Here is a 20,175-nt window from a genome sequence, read left to right on the forward strand (position 1 = left end):
CGACACCGAAATGTTTAGCAATGCCTTCTGAAGGGCAGTATATCTCGTGGTCGACACCTAGCACCGGTCCGAGTCGGACAGTGATGTGAGGTCCGGTGCGCCTGCGGGCCCGGTCAGCCGCTCTCTCGGCACACTGCCAGTCGGGCAGTGCAATCCCGGCTGGCGTCCGTTGCGAGAGCAGCGGCCGGCGCCTGGAGACACGGCGGAGCACCCCTGCCAAAGCCGGGCCTGGCGTCGAGGACCTCCAGGTCAGGCTGCCCCGCGGATGGTGCAAGGTTTGCTCGCGGCGCTCGACGCTGGCGTTGAGAAACATCTGGCGTCCACTGCTCAGCGGCTGCCGTCAGGGAGCGGGAACGCCGGTTAGCTGTGGGCATCCCGGGAGCGAGTCCGCATCATTTCCCTGCGTGGGGCCGTGCTTTCTCCTGTTTGATGGTGCATATCTTTTTAATGCGGGCTGGCGGTGGACCGCGTGTGTGGCAACAAATCCGAAGTCCCTCTGACCCACCACACGATCCCAGACCGTTTCATTCCGGGTTATCACTGATGCCCCGCTTTTTGAACGATATCGGTTCTCAGCGGTCGCCTATGCTTGTTCGAACGTCACTCGATTTGGGTTCGCCACGGGCCGCCTATGAGCTCGCTGCAGGCCGTCCAGCTGCCTTTGGGCCCGCCGCTGGCTGGCCGGCTGCCATTGGGCCCGCCGCTAGCCGGCCGGACGCCCCTGGGCCCGCTGCTGGTCGGCCGGCCGCCTCTGCGCTCGCTGCTGGCCGACTGGCCGCCGTTCCGCTCCGCCGCGGAGCGAGCGAGAGTGGCGTGGATCACCGGTGCATGCCTCGCCGAACGGCATGCGTTAGTGCTGCCGCCTGACCCCACTAATGAGTCCGTCATCGAGCCGAGATCACCTGACGTACCGTGCACTGTGCTACGTAATGTCGAGGACCGGGTGCGCAATGCTGACACCGCTGCAGGTATTATCGCCGTGTCGGAAGGCACGACATTCGCGCCTGTTGGTTGGCAGCTATCTCCGGTTGAGTGTCGTTGGCGCAGATAAAAACCACGGCTCCGCTCATGAACGCCATGATTTCTCCCGCTGACGACCTTGGTAAACCGCGACAGAAGCTGGTAGACGATTTTAACACATTGCGTGGGAAATTTCGTGTGAACTTTGTCACTGAAGATTGCGGTCCGACACTGGAAACATGAGCCACATATCTGAAGCCCGGCTCGCTTGCTTCTTTGTTTACGTGTTTTATTGTAGCCCTTGAAGTAGGTATTTGATTGCTTTCCAATATTTACTCCATAGGAACCAAATGCCTCTACAGAATGTCGAGTAAGCATCAGATGAAGGTCGATATACCTACCACCTAGCAGCGACGTGTAAACGGGGCCAGAAGTCACCAACGAACGCTCACAGATGTGCTGTATGTACTGGAGCCAATAGATAACTCTAATGAGTGCATCCCTCTAACAGCTCTCGGACAAAATGGCGGGCATTCAATGGTTCTGGCAGAAGGGCATTTCCACAAAAGCTTTGTGCGGAAAATGTTTAAGGGAATCTTAAAACGTCGTGAGGAATTGCGTGCAAATCCTTATGCCTGCAGAAAGCTTTAAGGAGATTTGATTATAAGTGTTGCCCTTACGCGTACAATTCGCGCCTGGAAGAGGGTGTCGCTTACAGACTGCATGAAGCTTGAACATTCGTGCATAACTTCCTGTAACATGTTAAGAAGGTGCTAAAGCTGGGCTCAATCTGCGTAGTTGATGCTACCCAACTGAGTCATTTCATCGCATTCTAGTTATTAGTAGCATAATGTTCTAAGTCGGGGCGTAATGGCCCACTGGTTAGCATCCTCGGCTCCCGGACCTGGGTTCGAGTCCCGGACATGGCCTCTGGGCACCAATACAATCTCTGCAGTTGCTGACGCTCCATAAGTGGATGAGCGACAACGTGGGTTAAACGCATTGTCTGCCGTCTAACGCATAGTCGCGGCTATTTCACAGAAGTATGACGGCGCACCACAAGCAGTATTCAACTCAGGTTTGATTCGATATTGCAGCTTAGAGCCACAGTACCTTCCAAGCCCCCTCTCCGGCTTTTTGAACGATGAAGCTCACGACGCCCGGCTGGTTGAGTTTTCGATGTACCGAAGGAGCACCAAGTAATCGACCCCTGTGTCCCATGACAAGCCATGCTGCGGACCTGGCACACGAGTTTTTGCTGTAAACCACGGCCGCTTTTACGTGGCCTTTCTAGTCTTGGATAATGCAATAGGGTAGCATAATAAAAACCTACACAGTCGCTTGAGTTAATATCTATTATCATGAACTCTCCAATCGAATGAAAGGAGACTGGGGACAACTCCCCACATTTAAAGGATGCATGGAAATAGATATATTAAAGGCCTTTATACCATCAGGGTCGCAGCTTTGGACCGGTGTCAGAGCCCCGTCTCACCCGCGATGTCTAGCGTCAGCTGATGCTCCGCACTTGGCTGCTTCCACCTACCCTGACATGTCCACACAGGATGCATCAATCCTACAGATAAGCTTATTCCAAGGAAAACAGCTTAGAGGTCCCTGCGCGGTGCGTCTCAAAATGCAGCAAACATATTTAAGGTTTCTTGCAGAGGAAGCAGCAGAAGTCCACGCTTGTTTTCCGGTTCCATCCTACACCCAGCGCATTTATTATCCGCTGCCTTCTTCCCGGTCCGGGCATTGAGCTGGGATCACCGTTTTTATGCCGAAGTGATGGAAATCACCTGTTATTCATTCAGCTTTATGCAAAAGCTGGCGGCGGGCGGAAACCGCTCCAAGGCCTGGGGTGCCGGCGAACGGGCCTTGTCCTCACTCGCGCGCAGCTCCCGCACAAGTTCCTCCGCTGTCGTGCCGAGCTACGATCCTCCTCACGTCAGGGACGAGCTCGGTCGCCGTCACGCCGAGCGACGATCCTCCTCACGTCAGGGACGAGCTCGGTCGCCGTCACGCCGAGCGACGATCCTCCTCACGTCAGGGACGAGCGTGGGCGTCGTCACGCCGAGCTACGATCCTCCTCACGTCAGGGACGAGCTCGGTCGCCGTCACGCCGAGCGACGATCCTCCTCACGTCAGGGACGAGCGTGGTCGCCGCCACGCCGAGCGACGATCCCCCTCACGTCAGGGACGAGCTCGGTCGCCGTCACGCCGAGCGACGATCCTCCTCACGTCAGGGACGAGCGTGGTCGCCGCCACGCCGAGCGACGATCCCCCTCACGTCAGGGACGAGCTCGGTCGCCGTCACGCCGAGCTACGATCCTCCTCACGTCAGGGACGAGCTCGGTCGCCGTCACGCCGAGCTACGATCCTCCTCACGTCAGGGACGAGCTCGGTCGCCGTCACGCCGAGCTACGATCCTCCTCACGTCAGGGACGAGCTCGGTCGCCGTCACGCCGAGCGACGATCCTCCTCACGTCAGGGACGAGCTCGGTCGTTGTCACGCCGAGCGACGATCCTCCTCACGTCAGGGACGAGCGTGGGCGTCGTCACGCCGAGCGACGATCCTCCTCACGTCAGGGACGAGCTCGGTCGCCGTCACGCCGAGCGACGATCCTCCTCACGTCAGGGACGAGCTCGGTCGTTGTCACGCCGAGCGACGATCCTCCTCACGTCAGCGACGAGCTCGGTCGCCGTCACGCCGAGCGACGATCCTCCTCACGTCAGGGACGAGCTCGGTCGTTGTCACGCCGAGCGACGATCCTCCTCACGTCAGGGACGAGCTCGGTCGTTGTCACGCCGAGCGACGATCCTCCTCACGTCAGCGACGAGCGCAGTCGCCGTCACTGTCGCTGGATTCGCATCAGCGTTGCGAATACTTGGCTGGCTTTGTCTGGCTACGTCGAGCTGAGTTGCCAACGTTTGCCAATGCGTGGGCGACGGAGACAGCAAGCGCAAGAGCCACGGTGGTGTGGGAGTTAAACGCAACACCCACAGTGACGCGGGAGTTTGGCACAAGACCCAGAGTGACGTAAGAGTTAAGTGGTTCCTACCTTAGTCTTGCTAGTCTTGCAGTCTGGTCTTTGTCTGTGGGTTGGAAACCGCCGTGGCTTGGTGAGAAACAAAGACCACAGTGTCTGATCTGTAGCTAACGTGGAAGTGAAGGCTGTTCGCTGTGTTGGCGGAAATCTGTCAAAGGCCACATTATTTCGGAAGGTCTCACGACCTTGTTTCGAAGTGCAAGCGACGTATTTCCTTAATGGGTCGTGAGAGCATATGTGTATCAGTTCCGTAACCATTGCTTGAAAGCCTTCCGCGTTGGGTAAGGACAGTTCTCTCAGTTGTGTTAACTTGGTGTCCGTGAACGAGCCTCTTATCTGACCAGACGTAGCGGAGTTTACATGTTTATTATTGCCTGCCATAATACCCAGCTGCGTTCAGCTAATGGTGTGTAACATACAGCGCTGGTAATATCTGTGCTCACACCGTGAACGTCCTCATTCACGGAGTATATTTCAAAAAGGAACCGCGTTCATATTCGCTTATCTTGTTTGGCTTTGCAGCCCTGTCTCACGATGTTTTGTTATGAAACACTACCTAACATATAAAAAAAAACAGTCGGAAGCAGTTGCATGAACTAATCTCATAACATGTCCCCTCCAATTTCATAACATCAAAGCATGTGTTTGGTACAGAGGCAACCACGCCAGTGCCATGGAATCATTACTGAGAAGTCACAACAGTGAGTCCTGACTTACATCCAGGCTGAATGGCGTGTTCTTCAAACAACAATGCTAATTGCGACCTTTGTTTCGTTCCAGATTCACCTGGCACTTTCTGGCAGTGAAGTACGCTCCGTCTTTGACGCCGACTCACATAGCGCAGGTAAGCTACGCTGAACTGGTCCAAGAGATTGTGTGGTCGTGTTTTTGTAGCTTGTCTTGTCAGATGGTGTCACTGCCCGAGACTGCAGGTCTACCTTACTGGGCGTGGTGGGGCCTGTCATTGACAGGCTTTATTCACACCATTTGCAGTGTTTTGTATTTCTCTATTCCGGATATCCAATGCGATTTTGCCTCGCAGCATCAATATGTCATTCTCTTCTTCGCAAAATGTGGAGTTACTCTCGGACCAAGCACACAACATATACATACACGATGACAATAAAAAACCTCTTGTCACTGAACACGGTTGTAAAGAGGGAATATATGCTAACGTACCGACTTGCCCCGATCTAGCATTATCTTTTTTCGTCCTGCTCTGCGTTCTTGTCTGACAGAACCTAACATAGTATACACCAAAGGCTGGGCGTGCTTAAATACAAACAAGCTGCACTGAACTGCCAGAGCACCTTTGCATCAGGACGAGCATCAGCATTGTCTCTGGGCGGGCGCCAGGCGCTCACGCTCAGCAGCAGCCTTCAGTGGCGAAGGCATGCCGTCTGGAGACGGCTCCCACAGCGGCCGGGGCGGAGGGTCAGAGGTTCACGGCCACACAGACGCTAATTTGCCAGGGAGATCTCTCCCTGACTGATATGACAGTGTCGGGCGCCCCTCGAGCCGTGTCTCTCACCGGACCGAGTGATAGCTTTGTTTCGCGGCTGCATGCTAGTAGGTGGGCTCATTCAGAAGGACACGTCTGAAGAAATCCGCCTTTGGATCGGTGTGAGCTGTGCTTGACGCACTGTTCGGCGTGATGTCAATTGTTCCAGGCACACTCCAACACTTCATTTGAAGAGCTCTTTTGTCACGCTGCCGAATCTAAATAAGCCACGGCGCTGGCTTTCTCTGCGCCGGACGCACCGAATCATTGCTCGAATGCGTCCGACTTCTGTTGTGTCTTCCGCGCGTCACCCGGCGCGTTTGTCCTGCTATTGTCGCGGCCCGGCCTATCGAAAGTGAAACTCACTGGGAACAATGCTAGCGGCCGGAGCAGCCGGTGCCGCGAGGCCTGACTGCCACGGAGTGCGCTGGGAGCGTGTTCACTGGCGGCCGGAGCAGCAGGTGCCACGAGGCCTGACTGCCACGGAGTGCGCTGGGAGCGTGTTCACTGGCGGCCGGAGCAGCCGTTGCCACGAGGCCTGACTGCCACGAAGTGCGCTGGGAGCGTGTTCACTGGCGGCCGGAGCAGCAGGTGCCACGAGGCCTGACTGCCACGGAGTGCGTTGGGAGCGTGCTCACTGGCGGCCGGAGCAGCAGGTGCCACGAGGCCTGACTGCCACGGAGTGCGCTGGGAGCGTGTTCACTGGCGGCCGGAGCAGCCGGTGCTACGAGGCCTGACTGCCACGAAGTGCGCTGGGAGCGTGTTCGCTGGCGGCCGGAGCAGCCGGTGCCACGAGGCCTGACTGCCACGGAGTAGCGCTGGGAGCGTGTTCACTGGCGGCCGGAGCAGCCGGTGCCACGAGGCCTGACTGCCGCGGAGTGCGCTGGGAGCGTGTTCGCTGGCGGCCGGAGCAGCCGGTGCTACGAGGCCTGACTGCCATGGAGTGCGCTGGCAGCGTGTTCACTGGCGGCACGGCCGGGCGCCAGTCCGTTCACACCTGGACCAACGATCACTACCAGAGCTCACATGCTAAACTACTATCGGGTATAGAGCCATGCGCCATGCATTATTCGCATTACACAGGCTGAATGTTTACTCCAATATGCCACGTTTAAAAAGAGTGGAGCATTGCAGCATGGTTGAAAATGCGATGCTTGAAAATTGACAACAAATCAATCCGTTATTGCAAGTAAAGATGAGCCTGCGGAATGCGCTGTAAACCGAGCTCATAGAGCACTTCCGTCACCATGTCATCTGTAGATGACTCGTCATGAAACTCGTGCAGAGAAACTCCGCGTCTACGCTTTTCTCCCTGATGTCATCTTCCGTGTTGGTTCGTGCTGAAGTCCGCGCCTGCTGCCGACCGGTCTGGTATTCCGCCACTTGCTCACCTTCAAGTCACTCCCTGTGGTCCGAGCGGAGCTCATGCGAGAGATGTCCGCATTGTGCACGAGCCGCGTTTAGCCTCGCTTCCCTGTCACGGGCACGCGGCGGCGGCTCTAACCGATCACAGCAGCCCATTGCAGGCTTTCCTCTTCAAGTACAAGGCTTTCTCGAACATCACGCAGACGGTTGTGTGGCCCCTACACCATGGCTGTGTCGTCGCGTCGTTCTGACCCGGCCGCCGCGCCCGTCGCCTGGTGCGGTCGTGACGTCACACACGCCGCCACACTGCCAGTGTGTTGGCACACGGGGCTCGGCTGATCGGCACACAAAGGGAGTCGTGGCGCCGCGGCGAAACGACGCAGGCCCAGGCCCGCTCCGGGAAGGTTATCACAACACAGCTGCCGGCGGCGCGGTATTTGCGTATCGGGCTGGGCGCGCCGGCGATCGCGGCCCATCTGTTCCGCTCGGTGTCCAACAATCTGAGCTACTCGCGTCACTCCGGTCAAACGTTCTCAGCCCTGAACGAAGGCCACCCCGCCCCGCTTTTGGCACGTGCGGTGCGTGTAAAAACCACCACACCCACATTTAATTGGTGGCCGCGCGGCGAGTCCGGCGGTCACGCAGCCGGCTGTTTTCATGCGCTGTTTCCGGTGTCGGCACTGCCCGGCTGTTTCGCCGTACACTAGTCAGCTGTGTTGACGAAGCAGGCGGAAGAATGCCATGCGTTCATAGGCCCACCGTGGCATGCGTGACAGCCCTTCCGGCATGCATAGAGCGCAGCAACGTGGCATGACACGGCACGGGACAGAAAATACACTGGGAGACCCGCGCATAACGGTACAAAGCGTTTATTAGACGTAAACTTGGGGTCGTATCTTGTTGTTGTCAAGATTTTGCAAAGCAGTGCGCTCGTGCATGCTGGTCTGTCACGATATTGCTACTTATGTCATTGCATAACGTTCACAACACCGCTATTAGCGACAACACCACGAATATCAGTGGCACACGCGTACGATAGATATGCGCATGCAAGATCATTGTGGAAGACGCAAGCCGTCACAGCAAAATAGAAGAACGCAGGCTATTGGGCCTCTTGGACACTACTCAAATGTTTGCATGCCTGTTTTTGAGGAGAGTTGTACACTTGTAATTACACTTTATGCTCGCACAGCCGTCATTGTTGTTTTCGGAATTACCACTGTTAATAGAAAGAGGCCATAACTGACAATTAAAGCCAAGTGACTTGCCGCAAGTCCATAGTCGTAAATATATTCACATTTGCGATTTGGTTAATCACATGGTTATAGAGAACCCGCGAGCCAAATCCATAGGCCCATAAGGCAAAGCTGTTGTGATCTGTTTTTTAAGTTCAGACACCGCTATTGTAGCAGCCTAAATACAGTCGTTTTTTACAGTGTCTTTCTGTTTCCAAAGCTGAAATAGTTTAGACTGTCTATCTTTAATTCATTCATCTGCATTCTTCTGCCCCATAGAATGGCTAATCCGAGCGCGGGTAAACCGTGTACCCTTCAGCACTATTGCGACTAACCTACCTGAAGTCGGGTGTTGATTCAAGTTTTGAGCTCCCTTTTAACGCGATATACCAGCTCAAACCCGTTCCTGATTCACCAAACCACCTTATGCAAAAAAAGACTTCAGAACCCGCCGACAAAATACGGTAGCTCCCCTGTACGCTGACGCTATTGCTGTTGACAACCAGCAGTGTTTGACGAGCCAATGTTTTATCTGACGACGCTGCTCATCCTAATGGCTGGGACTGACCTGGGACTGCCTGCAACCCGACTGTGATCTGTCGAGCTGTGCCCTCTGCGCCGCTGTAGCCTCATACTGCGACATTACACCCATGGAAGGTTTTAAAGACAGCCACAAATAACACAGCCTTCTTGTCTTTCAGTACCTGAGTATCAACTAGTAAACATAAGGGCGAGAACGCGGCGCAATGCAGCGGGGGGCATTAAGAAACAGGTGAGTGGGGATTTGCCATTGATCTGTGCCTCCTCATGCTCTGTGCAATTGTCACCATAAGCGTGTTCGACGAATTTTGCTGCACCACCTCGTCTACTGTCTCAAGGAAATGAGCAGCTCGCATTAAATTGCTTGTACCCGTTTTCGTTTAAAACGGAGTGGACGACCACGAATCACTGTGCTCGGTACTTGCCACCAGCCCTAATGCGTGCAACCAGCCTGAAAATCAAGAGAGGTCAGCTTTAATCACAGCGTGCGTGTGTTTCAGGTATCATTAGATGCTTTCGGGGAGCGATATGACTTGAATTTAGAGAAGAATGAAGACCTCATGGCGGACAAGTTTGACATATTCTATGCCGATCCGGCCGAGGATGGCGGCACGAGCTTCCAGAGAGCCGTAGAGGTAAGCGACTATCCCTGTTCCTCTCCCAAACAAAACATCAGCTTCAGTACCTCACACAAACCGTGTGACCGAAACATCCTATCCGCCAAATTTTTGCAATTTTGTGCCGCATACGTTTCCCATATTTACCGGTGTTTTGCATCAAACACTCTCCTTTGTGTGTAACTTAGCGAAGAACGCGACTGAGCAAGACCGCACTCACAGCAGCCAGCAGCAATACCGGCGTGATGCCAGTTGATGCCGCGAGTCTGGCCCTGTCCGGTGTCCGGCGTGCTGCCCGCCAGCTGAGCCTCTGAACGAAGGCCGACCGGCAAGAGCGCCGCTTATCTCTGGGCTTCTGAAGAGATGGCGGCTGTCAAATGCTCCTCAGACGTGGCACTCCTTTCACATGGACAAGCTGCTCCAAACCAGCGCAACAAGTGCGGGTGAACTAGATGTCGTTGGATGGCAGCAAATACTCAGACCCAGATACTTGGCCGGGTCAGGGTCTGATGGCCACTCAGACTCGGACACCCAACCGGGACAGGTTAGGGTCAGACCCGGACACCAGACCGGAACAGGGTAGAGTCTGATGACCACTCAGACCCGGACACCAGACCGGCACAGGGTAGGATATGACGCACACTGAGACCCGGACACCAAACCGGCACAGGTTCTGACGCGCGCTTTGCTCACAAACGACGTGGGTTGAGGCCACCCGAGCCGACGCGACCTGTTGTGCTTCAGCACAGCACTGCAGAGTGGCAGAGACGTCATGTCCATGCTAGTCATCATCTGAAGCGGGCGCATATCAAAGGGCAATGTGAGGTTTGTTTAGGTAAAGGCAACTGTCAGACCCGACTCCTTGATCAACAGAGTCCTTCACGAAGATCCAGGCCCCACCAATCCAGTAGAGTGATTATAGATGAACGGAGTTGTGTTTTGTTTCAGTCTGTTGCTAGCTAATTCTAAACCATTTGCCTGAGGTCATGAAGCGGGCTCAGCTTATATTTGAGACCCTCACATACTATAACCAGATGACCGTTCTGACCAAGGAAGTAATTGAGCGACATTTCTTGTGACCTCATCACAAATGACCTGCCAGATCAGCGGTCAGATAACTTTTACAAACCATAATCGGGCCAATGTGCGGCTGAGAATTCCCTTATTATGTAAAACTGTAACTGGAAATTACATCACAGTGCATTTCTGGTTTGGGTAGGCCACCGCCCCGAAGTATTGCCTCTGACTGCACTATGTTGTCTTAATCTTGCGAGAATATATGCTGGTATGACAAGAAATATTAATCTTAAACAGGAATAGTCTCCGCGCCCTTAACACCCATCTTAAAGACATTAATGGCACTCCTCCAATATGCGATGATGCCATGAAGCAGAAAACCGATAAGATGAACCCATTCCCCCCGCAAACCTCATTTGTAAGCCGTCATTTCCTAGATAACGGCAACGTGAAAATGATTATCCGTTGGTGATCAGTATTCGTGCACGCAATCAAGATGATGAAAGCAGCTTCTATCGCAACGATCTCGGGATCTTGCTGTTCACCGGCTCATGTTCATGTGGCAAGGCATGTCATTACACAAACACGATATATCGAGGCTTTGAGCCAGGCGCTACCGCCAGCACCTCAAGACTGCCTGGCCGTTTCTATCAAGGTCGCACGAAATATTTACGCGAGTTTATCAGACAACGAAACCACTTGCCATTTGAAGGGAAGGTTACCGCCACAGAGGCGATGCAATCCATGGGAACGAAGAAAGGTTACCTTGCGGCAGCACGGAGTTTGGGCTGTAAATGGAAGACTTAAGTTGCGGTCGTTTGGCCACTTTGCCGTTTTCTTTTTTCATTCCAGCAAGGTCTCGCTCACAAGCAAGGGGCAACGTCCGTAGCCAATGTGATGAATGCAGTCTTCACCGAATGCTTTGCCATAACGACAATGATGCTAAGGTGGGAGAAATACTAATTTACCCTATTTGGCTATCGCATATTTGTCACTTTAACGTGTGAGAACAACTAATTTGGGGTGGATATCGTACATTTAATGATTTACCGTAACCCATCGCCACGATGTCGTTATGCACCAATTGACCATTGATAAAATGCTAACTGGTTTGAAGAGTTTTCGGTGGTCTGCCACGAATTGGGCCAATCCATCAGTATTAGTGTATTTATTGGGCAGTTGGATTACATCGTCGATGACTTTGTGCTGCTTTTTTTTTGCTTTGAGATAAACAGTCTCAAATCTAACTCAAACACGAACTGTCGGCTCCTCGACAATCGCTTCCATTTTTCAAGCGGTCAGAAACTCCTTGGTGTTCTCAGTACAGCCCAGACATCTCGCGCAGGGCCGTACCACGACTGTACTCGCCACGATTGGCCGTACCACGACTGTACTCGCCACGATTGGCCGTACCACGATTGTACTCGCCGCCCGTCGCATTTCTGTCATTGCAGCCTCTCTTTTGTACCGGAACGTTCTCTCATCTTTTTTCCGTGACAACCCTCGCGACCCCGGCCCAGATATCAGCCGTGTCACCGCTGGGCTTACTCACTCGGTCCACACAGACCAGCGCGACCCTGGCCCGGACATCAGCCGGGTCACCGCTGGGCTTACTCACTCCGTCCACACAGACCAGCGCGACCCCGGCTCGGACATCAGCCGGGTCACCGCTGGGCTTACTCACTCGGTCCATACAGACCAGCGCGACCCCGGCCCGGACATCAGCCGTGTCACCGCTGGGCTTACTCAGTCCGTCCACACAGACCAGCGCGACCCCGGCCCGGACATCAGCCGTGTCACCGCTGGGCTTACTCACGCCGTCCACACAAACCAGCGCGCAAGCATCAGCCTCAAACACTACCCGAGTTCTGCCGAGTCTGCATAACGCCCATCGGCGCCCGGACGCGCGCGGTGCGTGCTGCCGGCCACGCCGGCTCAGGGCCACGGGACCGTCCGGGCAGCCCGCCTCAAGCCGCGAGCCACGGGACCGACCGGGCAGCCCGCCTCCAGCCACGGGACCTCCGAGGCAGCCGGCCTCGAGCCGCGAGCCACGGGACCGCCCGGGAGCCCGCCTCAAGCCGCGGGACCGCCCGGGCAGGCCGCCTCGAGCTGCGAGACCTCCCGGGCAGCCCGCCTCGAGCAGCCAGGCGTGATCAGCTCGTTATCCGCTGGCAGTCGTGACGGATCTGACGTGAGGTGACGGCCCGCCCGTCGGCGGCAGCCTTGAGCGTCGACTGCGGCCTAGCGGCCAGCCCACGCTCATGACGACCGGATCCAGCTGCGGCGTCAGGCCATCAGGCCCGACCGCCGGCTGCGGCTCTGACGCAAGCGCGGAGGATGACCGGAAGCGGCCCGAGCTGCATCCGGGAGTAGCTGGAGCCGCCAGCTGAAGCCGCTGCGGTGCTCTCCCCGAGCCGGGCTCCCCACTCGTAGGTCACCATGCGGTGTGGGAAGGACAGAGCGGAATGCTGGGCGCTGCAGGGCGTGATGGAATGGGTGAGAACCGTGACCCTCGGACTGAGCTCAAGCGCGTTCACTCGGCCTAGCATGATTCAACCGAGGTCATATTGTCCGACCGATACGGATCTAGCCACCTCATGCCGTATCAAAAGCCGGATCAGTTCACCTGACGCCGGGTCAGAGGCCTTATCCGGATCAGATACCTGGCTGATCCCGATGGGAGTGTACTCACTGAATTGAGCCGGACTGTCCGGTGAAGCCGGATGTGGCGGTCAGCCATTTGCACGAAACAATGGACGGTGACTCCCTGGCAGCCTTGGTCGAGATCATGCTTAATTTGCGGTGGAAGAGCTTCTCCTCCATTTTCATCTCGGGCAAATGACTTCGCGCAGAGATGAAATGATATCACGCCAAATCAAAGCTCATGGAGAGCTCTTGGGCCGTGTCCAACCGGGTGGGATCAAGATCCCTGAAATGATCAGGCGTCAAGTAAAGCTTTTTAGTCGCGTTGAATCTCGTGCTTTGGCTGCCATACCTCCGTGATGGAGTGTTGGCAGGAGTAATAGTGGTGGAAGACAGATACACATATCTGCTCTCGAGGGCGAAAGCTCAGCAAACATGGAAAGTCTGGAGCTAGGTACACCACAAAGTCCCGTTCATCCCAACGAAACTCTCAGAGCTGGCTGCTGCCTCGTCCTCTTCGAGGGCCTTCCAAAGTTCAACGGCAAGCTCTCGATGAAATCATTTCGAACGAAACCCGTTCCACCATCACTTGCTGCACTTTACCCTGTCGCCTCACAGCTGAGCTCGTTCCGCCAGGTATCATGATAGCTGTGGTGTAGCTCCGCGTGACCAGAGGTCACTTGCCCGCAGGCTGAGCTGCTGGACGTGGGCGACCCGTACCAGGACCGGGAGGCCGAAGCGGCACTGCTCGTCCACCATGACCAGGACAACGACGCCCTGCTCCTGGTGAGTACAGGCCGCCGGCGAGTTCGACGACGGAGCCGCCCCGCACCAGCGAGTGTCGCTCGGGTATCGCCGCCAGAGTCAGCCCAGTGGCGGCAGGGGCGGACTCAGCGCACACGTTCAGGCGGGCTTTGGTATGTGTTGGCGGGACTAAAGTCATCATCAATCTGCACCTGCGTCCCACATTCAAAGGAGCTGTTGGCTAGCGGCTGTGACCGGATGGCCTCTGTCGTTAATAGCACACTATGCGCTGCGATTATGAAGTGCTTTCGTCCCGCCACTGGCGCACAGGGTTTCCGTGGTTAGGTGCGCGTGTGAGTACAACCGCATTGAGAGGCTGTACAGTCCAATTACGGAGTGATCTAGCCGTAACTTCCGGCACACTGTGATACCAGAACACCCTTTGTCCTGCGCCGTTTTGAGCAAACCTGGACCATATGGTGTGCTGTCCTTGGGCCACCGCTCCTGGTTCGGCCCCGGGCGTCTCAGAAATGGCCAGGTATGGTAATCCAATATCAAGGCTCTCCGTACAGCGCGGGCTATGTACGTCCAGCATCTGCATTACAATTCTTTGCATTATACGCGGCTTCCTGGCTAAGAGACTGGGACCAACATGTCGCTGCTGTGAAAAAGATACCCAATTACCTCACGACATGCGAACCTGTGATGTATGAGTTAATCGCACGGTGGAGATGAAACTGAAAGTGGGTTTGGCCCGCATCGCTGGAGAAGATTACCACTCGCGGCTGTTGTTTAAAGCCGACGGACCGTAACGATTTCAATTAGAAATCCATGGCTAACAAGATGGAAAAATTATCAACGCCGACTGGTCGTTTCAAGGCTGCTCTCCTGTGCGCTACTCGTCCTCGGCCGACGAGCTCTGCTCCATGAAGACCGATCTGTTTGACTCCACAGCAGTAACATGTGCTCTCAGCAGCTTCACGCTGACAGCGAAAGAGTTTTCCAACGCTGGGAACCAGCATCGCAAGGACCACTGAACAATCCCACACGAAAACAGAACTGATTTCTCTGATGACTTCAGGGAAAGTGTGTTGTACTCGCCTATGGTCTTGACGCCCCAGTCAGCCGAGAGCTCCGATCATCACGCGGCGCACTTCCTCGTCAATATTCCCCGCGCTACACTCTTTTTGCGCCGTATGCAGCAGTTGTTGACATCACGGCGTCCAGTCCGCCCCCGCCCCGTCCGCGCAGCGACATCCTCACCGCCTTCGGCCGTCGACACCTGTCGCGGGGTCTGTCCTCCGAGTCTGCGACCCTTCCCCACGCTCCGCCGAACAAACACATCCGGCGCCGGCCGCGATCCTACCCGATCACACCCCGGCGCCCGCTACAGTCCATCCGATCACACCCCGTCGTCCGCTACAGTCCATCCGATCACACCCCGGCGCCCGCTACAGTCCACCGATCACACCTCGGCGCCCGCTACAGTCTTCTCGATTACACCCCGGCGCCCGCTACAGTCTTCCCGATCACACCCCGGCGCCCGCTACAGTCCATCCGATCACACCCCGGCGCCCGCTACAGTCCACCGATCACGCCCCGGCGCCCGCTACAGTCCATCCGATCACATCCCGTCGTCCGCTACAGTCCACCCGATCACACCTTGTTTCACGCAGGCCCTGGCCCGACCACGGGGCCGAACGCGTGGTCGGGCCCGTGATCGGGTCTATTGGTCTGGCGGCGGTGGGCCGGCTCCGGGCGAAAGTCACCAGTGGCTGCAGCCCGTCGCGCCGTTACACAACGGCGTCATGCACGGACCGCTTCCGGACGGCGGCGGAAAGTCGTCACGCGCCCTGCCACACCGACGACAGTGCACGGATACTGGCGGCGTGTAGGCCGTGCCGCGCGGATACTGGCGGCGTGTAGGCCGTGCCGCGCGGATACTGGCGGCGTGTAGGCCGTGCCGCAAGGATACTGGCGACGTGTCTGCCGTGCTGCGCGGATACTGGCGGCGTGTAGGCCGTGCCGCGCGGATACTGGCGGCGTGTAGGCCGTGCCGCGCGGATACTGGCGGCGTGTAGGCCGTGCCGCGCGGATACTGGCGGCGTGTAGGCCGTGCCGCGCGGATACTGGCGGCGTGTTGGCCGTGCCGCGCGGATACTGGCGGCGTGTTGACCGCGCCGCAAGGATACTGGCGACGTGTTTGCCGTGCTGCGCGGATACTGGCGGCGTGTTGGCCGTGCCGTGCGGATACTGGAGGCGCGTTGGCCGTACCGCGCGGATACTGGAGGCGCGTTGGCCGTGCCGCGCGGATACCGGCGGCGTATTGGCCGTGCCACGCGGATACTGGCGGCGTGTTGACCGTACCACGCGGATACTGGAGGCGCGTTGGCCGTGCCGCGCGTGTTGACCGTACCGCACGGATACTGGCGGCGTGTTGACCGTACCGCACGGATACTGAAGGCGCGTTGGCTGTGCCGCGCGGATACTGGCGGCGTGTAGGCCGTGCCGCGCGGATACTGGCGGCATGTAGGCCGTGCCGCGCGGATACTGGCGGCGTGTAGGCCGTGCCGCGCGGATACTGGCGGCATGTAGGCCGTGCCGCGCGGATACTGGCGGCGTGTTGACCGTACCACGCGGATACTGGAGGCGCGTTTGCCGTGCCGCGCGGATACTGGAGGTGTGTTGGTCGTACCGCGCGGATACTGATGCTGCATGGGTGGTGCACGGATACCGCCGTCGCATGGCTAGTGGTGTGCGGGTGCTGCTGTCACACGGCTGGCAGCGTGCGGGTACTGCCGTCGCACGGCTGGCAGCGTACGGGTACTGCCGTCGCACGGCTGGCAGCGTGCGGGTACTGCCGTCGCACGGCTGGCGGTGCGTGAATGCCACCGTCACATGACTGGCGATGTGCGGACACCGCCGTCGCACGACTGACAGTGAGATGATACTACCGCCGCTCGTCTGACAGTGAGCGGATGCTGTCGCCGCACAGCTGGTAGTGCACGGATGCTGTCATCGCACAGCTGGTAGTGCACGGATGTCGCTGGTGCATTGATGGCGCGTGGTACCGATGTGTGTAGCTAACGTCCTATGCGGGCACCCCATAGCTCCACTCCAGAATAGCTATGCATCTTGTTACTTCCGTGTGATATCGCTAAGTTGAAGCAAAAGGTGGTTTGGTTTCATGTCCGCATCTCTGTGTCCGTCACCTGTTCTGCTGATGCTGAGGTCTCCATCTCCGACAATTTCGTTGCGGTTTCTGCGAATCCTGCATGGTGTCAGGACGTGCCTCAGTGGGCAGGATACGATTCTCGGACGTGCCTTGTTTGAGTAAATATGACAGCCTGGATAGCGTTACATACGCTCACATACGCTTGAGCCCGGCTCCTTTTTTTTCCACACGGTTTCGCCACTCTCACTAAACTGTCCTAGCAATGGACCATACTTTTCAAGTAAGCTGACGCAACACTAAAAGCTTTGGGACTGAGGACTGCATCGAAAGAGCCGCACAGCACCTGCTTCAAACCGCTGGAATGAGTCGACATCGCTGGAAGCAAGATGACTCAGACTTGGAGTCGGCCACTAAAAGACCCCCATGAATCACTGACTCACATAAGCCTATTAGCTTTCAGAAGCTTGTAATGGCTCATAGCCGGCTGGAATTAGCCAGCTGATGGCACCGATGACTCACCGAGTCCAGTTCCCTGCATACGCTTGCAGCATGGCCAGCATGCAGATGCCGCTAGGTGCACTGAGTCCCACCCGAGTGGTGTCAGCACCTGGGTTCCGGCTGGTCATTCCCGCGACTGGTCCAACACCAAGAAGACCCTAGGTGCTATTGTTCACCGATTCCAAAAGTCCATCGGACGTGATATATTTTCATCCACCGTCCAAAAGTCCAGAGACGCATCGAATGTGTGGCCGGAAGACCACCACACCTTTGTCTGAGCCTCGGTCGCGCCTGACTCGGCCGACACGGACCATGACCTCAGGCCGGTACGCGGTCACCCGGCTGTGACCTCGGTGTGGCCAGCACGTCCCTCCCTGCGACGGGTTCGCAGCGGCGCCGGTTGCCAGAGGGGCACCCGCACCGGAGCGTGCCGTGTCAGGCCGTTCCGTGCCGTGCCGTGCCGTGTCAGGCCGTGCCGTGCCGTGCCGTGCCGTGTCAGGCCGTGCCGTGCCGTGCCGTGCCGTGTCAGGCCGTGCCGTGCCGTGCCGTGCCGTGCCGTGCCGTGTCAGGCCGTGCCGTGCCGTGCCGTGCCGTGTCAGGCCGTGCCGTGCCGTGTCAGGCCGTGCCGTGCCGTGCCGTGTCAGGCCGTGCCGTGCCGTGCCGTGCCGTGTCAGGCGCTGGCCGCCTGACCGTCACCCGCCCCAGCTGGGGTGCCGCACCGCCCCCTCCACCGGCCCCACCCGCGCGCCCCGGCCGGCGCGCATTGTCCAGTCGATCGCACCCTGTCACCTGCGCTATCACGGGGCACACCGCCGCAGCGACCGTGGCGGCGAAGCGGCCCGAGGCCTGTCCCCCCCCCCCCTGCCTCGATTGCCTCGCTTGGATCGGGCTACGATCGTGTCGTGACCTCCGAGATCAGGTCTTGGGCTGGCAGCACCGGACACTGTTGTCAGGGGCCCGCCCACGGGCCCGGCGCGGTGATCAGTGTCAACTCCCGGCGCCGCCAGCAGCGCCGGCAGCCGGGCCAGTCACGAAATACTGCCTCGCGACGGCTACATTATGCCGTAGACGACCTTACCGGCTCGCGTCGACAGCATCAATATCCGCTGACAGACAATATTTAAATATGGTTCGCGAATGTGACTTCGAGAATAGCTCACTGACGGCCGGTGCAGACCTGCCACGCCGTCAACCCACAGCTGCAGCCCAGCTGGTGGTGCCAGGCTACCTATGACCGGGGTGCTTTTAAAAGCTGACAGAGCTATCTCAAGAGGCTGCTATGCCACATAAATATCGATACATCTCAGGACGTTTCATTTTGCACTTTTCCGTCCTGCCAATGCTGGCAATACCGGCATTGCTAGTGCAGCTAACAAAGCTGACGGTGCCCCTGACGTCGGCGATGCCTACGATGCCGTCGGTGCTGGCGATGCTAACGGTGCCGTCGGTGCCCCTGACGTCGGCGATGCCTACGATGCCGTCGGTGCTGGCGATGCTAACGGTGCCGTCGGTGCCCCTGACGTCGGCGATGCCTACGATGCCGTCGGTGCTGGCGATGCTAACGGTGCCGTCGGTGCCCCTGACGTCGGCGATGCCTACGATGCCGTCGGTGCTGGCGATGCTAACGGTGCGGTTACCGCTGCGCAGGATGGCACGATCGGCACCACGCTCGTGATCCGGCCTCTGCCCTCGTCGGCGCGCGCTCACCTGGACAGGGAGGCCGAGACTAACCCCAACGAGCTGCCTCCCGACGACGAGTTCTTCCTGGACGAGGAAGAGAACCTGCAGGACGAGGTGAGTTCAGTCACGGAGGACAGACACGGCACAATGGCAGGCGCCCACCAAACATCCTCGTCGCACACAGTGCGACGCGCGCTTCCCATACGCATTAAGCGGAACTTAATGTCTGGATTGCCTATGCCATAGTCTTGCATACACGATTACCGCACGTGCTTGGTACGCGCAGCCTGGCACAGATGCGTTGACATTCGTGTACGTTCGCCACGAGTATAGTGACGAAGACGTATTTTCAACTATTCTCAATGCGTTATGAATGCCCTATTAACGCCTTTTTGCATGTTTATGGACTACTACATCGAGCAACGGTTATTATGAACGTGCACTGACGAAAATGATAGCGACACACAAATATTCCTAAGAGACGTGTGCGACGGGTGCAGCTCAGACGGAGCATTTGGTTTTCATTCAAATATGAGCTACTGATAGCGATCGGGATCAGCTCGCTGACATCGACCTGCCCCATTTCAGGGAATCATGGAGGATGGCTTTCCCCTGCACGAATTCCACAACAGTTCCCGCCGTGTTCGGCGTCGTGTTCACAAAAGTCACGCACAGGGCCTGCACTTCGTCTACAAGCGGGCGGCACCTGTGCTGAAGAGCGACTACGGTAGGTTTGCGTATGCCAGATGTCCTTGACAAGTCAGCGTCCTGGTTTTCCTGCCGGTTGCAAGGCAGAGCCACAGTCCGTGTCGCTATGGGCTAGAACGGGAACACTTGCGCGGCAGGTGAGATCGCCGGCGGCTTAGTCCGGCGAGTGGGACGCTGGTGATCTGGCGGCGTGGTGATTGGAATGGGGCTGCCCACAGTCAGAGTAAGGTGCCAGTGAGAATATTAGAGAGGGTGTTTCCATTTGCACTAGAGACATGTGAGCCTACAGACCAGACGGCCCTAGCCAGCCTTCTAACCAGTTCTACACCCTGGTGCTGACGTTCTCAGTTTGGAGGCCATCAAACGTTGTATGCGGTTGACGCCGATAGTAATTTAAGTGTGAAAACCCGATATAAGCAGCGCACCATCGAAGTGTTTTATG

At 57.1% G+C, this 20,175-nt stretch overlaps 1 protein-coding gene across 2 annotated transcripts in view; it reads left to right on the forward strand.

Moving 5' to 3' along the window:
• LOC119098650 (A disintegrin and metalloproteinase with thrombospondin motifs 16) overlaps positions 1-20,175 on the forward strand; it is a 52,378-nt gene that overhangs the window by 10,688 nt on the left and 21,515 nt on the right. For both annotated transcript variants that reach the window (XM_037221627.1, XM_037221626.1), the window contains exons 3-8: positions 4,791-4,854; positions 8,813-8,883; positions 9,152-9,286; positions 13,619-13,714; positions 18,993-19,139; positions 19,614-19,752. In XM_037221627.1, the coding sequence (XP_037077522.1) occupies positions 4,791-4,854; positions 8,813-8,883; positions 9,152-9,286; positions 13,619-13,714; positions 18,993-19,139; positions 19,614-19,752 (652 nt within the window). The remainder of the gene's footprint in view (positions 1-4,790; positions 4,855-8,812; positions 8,884-9,151; positions 9,287-13,618; positions 13,715-18,992; positions 19,140-19,613; positions 19,753-20,175) is intronic.

The sequence above is a fragment of the Pollicipes pollicipes genome, unplaced genomic scaffold, assembly GCF_011947565.3.
Source record: "Pollicipes pollicipes isolate AB1234 unplaced genomic scaffold, Ppol_2.1 Scaffold_4740;HRSCAF=5597_pilon_pilon_pilon, whole genome shotgun sequence".
Taxonomy (NCBI): domain Eukaryota; kingdom Metazoa; phylum Arthropoda; class Thecostraca; order Pollicipedomorpha; family Pollicipedidae; genus Pollicipes; species Pollicipes pollicipes.